A 6,002-nucleotide genomic window follows, 5' to 3' on the forward strand; every position below is an offset into this window, starting at 1 on the left:
CTCCTAAACGGTTACGAGAAATTTATTTCTCCACGCCAACCTGGAAGTGGAGGAAGAGTTGCAGTCCTACTCAGGAAAAATCAGCATTTAGAGATAAGAACTGTCTTTGTAGACAAGGAGGGCAGGTTGGTGGTCTTAGATGTGACGCATGACAGTGGAAAGGCCTTCAGGCTGGTAGCTACCTATGCTCTGCTCCCAGTGTAGCTAGGCAGCCTGGCTATTTTCGAAGCCTTATTTATCAAGGATCAGTTTACTTCTTCGGCAAAAATACTCGAATCCTAACCAGTTTCTGAGTTTCTATAAATTTCAAGTCAAGCCTACTCTGAGGTACTTCTTAACTATTTTGGATATTACTGTTGCTATACACGAATATACACACACGCGCGCACACGCATACACACACCTCATTGATTACATTTGAAGGAAACCTATCATATTACATTTAGCTTCTCGAGGCTGTCTTTCATCTATCATCTGTCTGTATGCGTGTCCCTCTCTCTCTCACTTTCTCCCTCTCTCGGTCTCTCTCTCTTACTCCTCTGCTACACAACCTTCTCTCCTTCATAAACCCATTCCACTCAGATTGTTTAATCTCTCTCCTTACACACTGCCATTTACCCAATCCTTCCTCTCCAGAACTACAACTCTCTCGAATTTTCCCTCCACTCACAATGTTGTGGTTGTTTACCCAGCGTTGATTGAACAGCTTGTAATCAGAACCGTCCCAACCATGACCATCTCATCTGTTTTAGACATTGCTACATTGTCCCTTGACACAGAATATCATTTGCAGGAGGAAATTTGGTTGCAACTTCTAGCAGGTCATCTCCATTTATTTTTTTTCACAGACATCAGTCTACGGTTGTCCCATATGAACATTAACGGCATTAATTTCACCATTGTGACACATTTCCTGGAGTGACACTACCTGCACTGACCTCACTACTGTGGAAGGGACCTGCAAACGATATAGACATATCAGTCTGGCATATCAGTCTGGCAAAAGAGCTACAAAAAGATACAGGCATTATCTTTCGTTCTCTAGCATAAAAAACAGCAACTAAATCAAGGATTGTCAGACTAATGGACCAAGACATCTATTTACGAAATAAGGAATGACAATAGAATCCATGTTTGAAAAATATTTCTTTTAATAAAATGGCAACAATGTCCACCAAAAAGCAATTCCATTTGAGTTTAACAAAAATAAAAATAAAAAATGAAGCAATAATTTACACTATTTGAATATTTTCCTTTTTCCGTTCACATTCTTCGCAATTGACATCTGTTTGAGTGGGAAATGAGCCAGTCAGCCAATTGATGTGGCCAGCTTGAATCTCGTCGTTAACCCAACACTCTGTCCGTAAGCAAGACACTTTGCAATGCAAGTTCACATGATGCCGAAGTGGCATTACAAGTACAACAATTATTTGATAGAATGTATCACCTGAAAGTGCAGTATCCAGGTGTCAAAGAATTCTCCTCATTCTTCTCTTTTATTTCTTATAAGCAAAATATTAAGATCCAGTGGGAGTTCTGTATAACTAAGGACTCGTGAATATTCCTGGATGCACCTTGAATATTTGAGAATGACATCGCTGTTCTTTTCATCCCTGCAAACTAATGATATCTAAGTACCAGTACCGGGGTTGATTACAAGAACGATGCCTGTTCCAATTCCTTAGAATTAAGTTTTGTACTGAATTAAAGAATATCCTTCATATTTCTGTTATTTTTGGAATCGATAGAGCATCAGACAAAATCCATTACAGTAGTTGGTCCGGCTTCTAACAGTCTGAGTTCAAATCTCGTCGGAATCAATCTTTCCTCTTTCCAAGGTCAGGTAATTAAAGTGTGAATCAAGTATTATGGTCGATTTAGTCGACTATCGATGAGTGTCAACATGCAAAGGGCTAATAGGACAGAGTAGACGCTAAATCTCCGTACAAACACAGGGTTCTGACAACAGATTAAGTGACACATTTGTTGGAGGTACACTGCTGTCACGTCAGTATCTGTGACACCATGTATCACGCACTCTCTCTCTCTCTCTCTCTCTCTCTATCTCTCTCTCTCTCTCTCTCTCTCTCTCTCTCTCTCTCTCTCTCTCTCTCTCTCTCTCTCTCCTGAAAACGAACTCTGTTAAAAGTGATAACTCAAACGAAAAATATTCTTATTGTTATTGGTGTTAGTATTGTTAACTTTATGTGTTCACTGTTTTATTACTTGGGAGGTAGGGGCAGTAGGGATTGGCACAGTCAGTAGAACGCCGGATAATATACCTTTTGGTAGTTAATTACATCATTTTACATTATGCGTTCAAATCTTACTGGCGTCGACTGTGAATTTCATATTTCAGGATCCACAAAACAAAATTAAAAAAAAAAACATCAGTGACGTAGGTAGATTTAATCGCATATACCTTTACCAGCTCAAATATAAATTTAAATGTCATTTTGTTAGGAAGGAAGAAAAATATTTTAAACGTTCCTGCGTTTATAACAAACGTAAATAACAAAAGAAAATGTAACAGTGTTTATACAAGATTGATGTAAGAGAGAAATTTAATGCATGCGGCATTTTGCCTCAGACCAGAAGCCAGCTTGCTGATCGTTTAATGTTGTTTTTCTTGTGTTATTTGTCTTATTATTATTGTTGTTTGTTTGTTTGCCATTAATGCTCTCCTACAACTTTGGTATGCTATACATGTGATATTCCATATTTTTCAACAATTTTCATTGAAGTCTGTATCTGATTTTTTTCAATATGATTTTTACTTGACGTCACCGCTACCACAGTGTGATCGTATTTATCGTTCGGGTTTTCACACAAACAGTTCCAACAGAACTCTGACCACGTGCTATCTTCCCTTTGGATTCGATATATTCCGTTAGTGGCCAACGAGATCTTTCGCCCGTCCAAACTCATTTTCGAGACGGTGCTTTCATTACTTTCTCGTCTCATTGGTAACGGAGAAGTGTTCACAATAATTAAAGGAGGTTTCAGTCGGAATATAAACCGGAAGAAACGACTGATCTGGAAAACTGTGTTTCTTCGAATAAGAATATACACCCAGGGATCAAGAATCTGATTGAGTGAAGCAAGTCGTATCACAAGTAACTCTTTGTTCTGTACTGATGTCAACTGGTTCACAAAGACATGGATCTGTTTTGACAAAATGACAGCAGAAAAAGAAAAGATTATTAGAATTTATTATCAATGTTTGTTTTATTTTAACATGTTTAATAATCATTAATAGGAGGTAGAAAAGGAGGAGGAGGAGGTAGAAAAGGAGGAGGAGGAGGAGGAGGAGAGTCATAATCGATTGGAAAGACACAATGTATTACTGGTATTGTTACACAAACCAGTGAGAGAGCCTCAACACGATCCGTAGACTTGCAAGAAATATCGGTCTAAAATCTCAAGTTACTCGTTAAGCTCGCCGTAAAACAAACGAAACGATACACTGGACAATGTTCTCGATACACAAAACGACGGTATCGTCGTAGATGGAACGCTTTGATCATAGGATTACTTAATCAGAGCTGACATGAGGCTAAGCAACAACTGATAATCATTTTCTCGACCGAGATTTGCACCTCAGAACCAGATAGTTAAAACTAAAAGTGTGACTGTTTCTGTAAGCCTTTCAATGAGAATCTTTATGATATTAGTTCTCTGACGGGCGGTGAACTGGCAGAATCATTTGAATGTCAACAAGAATGGCTTACGTCAGTATTTTGAAGGAGGTAAAATACCAGTCAAGGGCAGTAGATTGGCCAGATTGTTAGAATGTCAGACTGGATACCTAGCGGCACCTGTCTCGCTCTAAGCGTTCTGATTTCAAATCCCGTCTTCTGTCACAAAAAAAGACGAACAGACATAATTTTGTTAATTTATGATATACCACGAGAAATAACTGCGAAGTCTTGCAGATGAAAATTTTGTAAAGGTTTTTGTTGTGTGTTACTTATGAATAAGGATTGTCTATGTAGTGTTGTGTCTTTCCTTGAAATGTGCATTGGTTGTGTCTTGGTGCTGTCGAGTGAAACTACGCTGTCAGGCTCTCAGTGGAAACTACTTTCAAAATCTATATTTATGGAAGTGATATTTACGTGGCGGGATGTAGATGCTACATGTGTGGAAAAAGTTATTGAAGAGTGAAGATTGATGCCACCTATATCGGTGTACGATTAGATGTAGATGTGATTAGGAAGGATAGTAAAAATATACAGAAGAGCGTGCAAGGAACATATAGGAGATAATATGTGGTATAAGTATTATTTAAGCATAAGAGGCAAGACGAAGATAACATGTGGTACATGTATGCATGTTAAAATTATCCTTTAAGCTAAAATCATTTGATAACTCACGATACACATAGCAGATATTATGTAGTAGAGATCTACGTTATAAATATCACTTGAACCATACACAGCAGATAAAATGTGGTATAAATATATAACTTACCATAAGAGGTAGATAACACGTGGTGAATATACATGTTATCATTATCAGTTGTACAACCATTTGTATTTCTGTGTAACGTCTACTGCTGGCAATCCTCCGTAATTTACCTGTACTCGAACTCACGACTGTCTGCTTACAACGGACGCTAATGAGTTTGCGAAGGACAGCGATATTCAAGATAACTGTCGTTATAATGGTCAGAAAACCTAAAATACTGTAGAGGAAGTTGAATGCCATGTTGATGGCTACTTTGCTATGGTAGTCAAAGAAGCACCATGTACCTGGTGAGCGAAGAGAAACAAAACAAGATTACACATTATTAAAAGTGTTAATAATAAAATAGTTAAAAGAATTAACTAACTCTGACCTAAAACTAACCCTAACCTTTACTCTAACCCTAAAACTAACCCTAACCCTAACGAGTGTGCACAGTGGAAAAAAATCTGATTAAAAACAGTCAAGAATTGGCAAACGATATTGTCGGGTTCCTCGTATCATTAATAATACCTGACTGGTAAATGTAAATTACCGCCCCTTGTATCGTCCGACATGTTTGTTTATATTCGCGAGTGCCCGTTTTCCGTTTGTTTTATTTTTTAGTATAAAATATTTAAAAATGGATGAATTTTTCTGTTTTGCATACATCTTTTATTTTGTATATATCTTCCATTTTCACAACTTTTTTTTGTTTGAAATTGCGTTTCATTTTCTAGGAGAGGTGCGTTTCTGAAGGAGCGCCAAGGATGGATTAAAGTTATGGAAAATTTAGCAACAAAAACGGGGGAGTTAAAAAGCAACGGATTGGATAGTGCGGCGGCATTTATAAGCTGTCCTCCGTCTTCTGTGTGTGTGTATGTGTAAACAAAGTATCACTATAAATTTTAAGCCAATATTTTATGCAATAGATAACATTCTGTTATATACAATATTTTTATAAATAGAGAAAGAGGTCAGCTGAACTAGTTGGAGTTTCACTAGAAACCGAGTATCCTTTTTAACTGTTCACAGGGATACTGCTTCTAAATTCACTATTTCAAAGGTTGAAGTAAACTGGATAGAACGATATATATATATATATATCTTTATCATTTACTTGTTTCAGTCATATAACTACTGCCATGCTGGGGCACTGCCTTGAAGGGATTTAGTAGAACAAATTAACCCCAGGACATTTCTTAAAAGCCTGGTACTTACTGGTACTTATTCTGTCTCTTTTTGCTGAACCGCTAATTTACAGGAGCGTAAACATACCAACACCGGTTGTTAAGCGATGGTTGGGGACAAACACAGACCTAAAGACACACACACATACACACAAACAAATACACAAATGCGACGGGCTTCTTACGGTTTCCGCCTACCAAATCCATTCACGAGGCTTTGGTTGGCCCGAGGCTATAGTAGAAGACACTTGACCTAGGTGCCACGCAGTGGGACTGAACCCGGATCCATGTCATGTGATTGGGAAGCAAGCTTATCACGACACAGCCACGCCTGCGCTTATATATATATATATATATATATATATATAT

At 37.8% G+C, this 6,002-nt stretch overlaps 1 protein-coding gene across 1 annotated transcript in view; it reads right to left on the reverse strand.

Moving 5' to 3' along the window:
- Nucleotides 1-1,127: 1,127 nt before the first annotated feature.
- The window catches only part of LOC106877104 (prostaglandin E2 receptor EP4 subtype), a 37,520-nt gene continuing 32,645 nt past the window's right edge, over nt 1,128-6,002 (reverse strand). Inside the window, exons 3-4 of the mRNA XM_014925898.2 lie at nt 4,471-4,751; nt 1,128-3,165 (exon numbers count right to left, since the gene is read on the reverse strand). Of these exons, the coding sequence (XP_014781384.1) occupies nt 2,701-3,165; nt 4,471-4,751 (746 nt within the window). The 3' untranslated portion in view covers nt 1,128-2,700. The remainder of the gene's footprint in view (nt 3,166-4,470; nt 4,752-6,002) is intronic.

Source organism: Octopus bimaculoides, chromosome 14 (assembly GCF_001194135.2).
Source record: "Octopus bimaculoides isolate UCB-OBI-ISO-001 chromosome 14, ASM119413v2, whole genome shotgun sequence".
NCBI classification, from domain to species: Eukaryota; Metazoa; Mollusca; class Cephalopoda; order Octopoda; family Octopodidae; genus Octopus; species Octopus bimaculoides.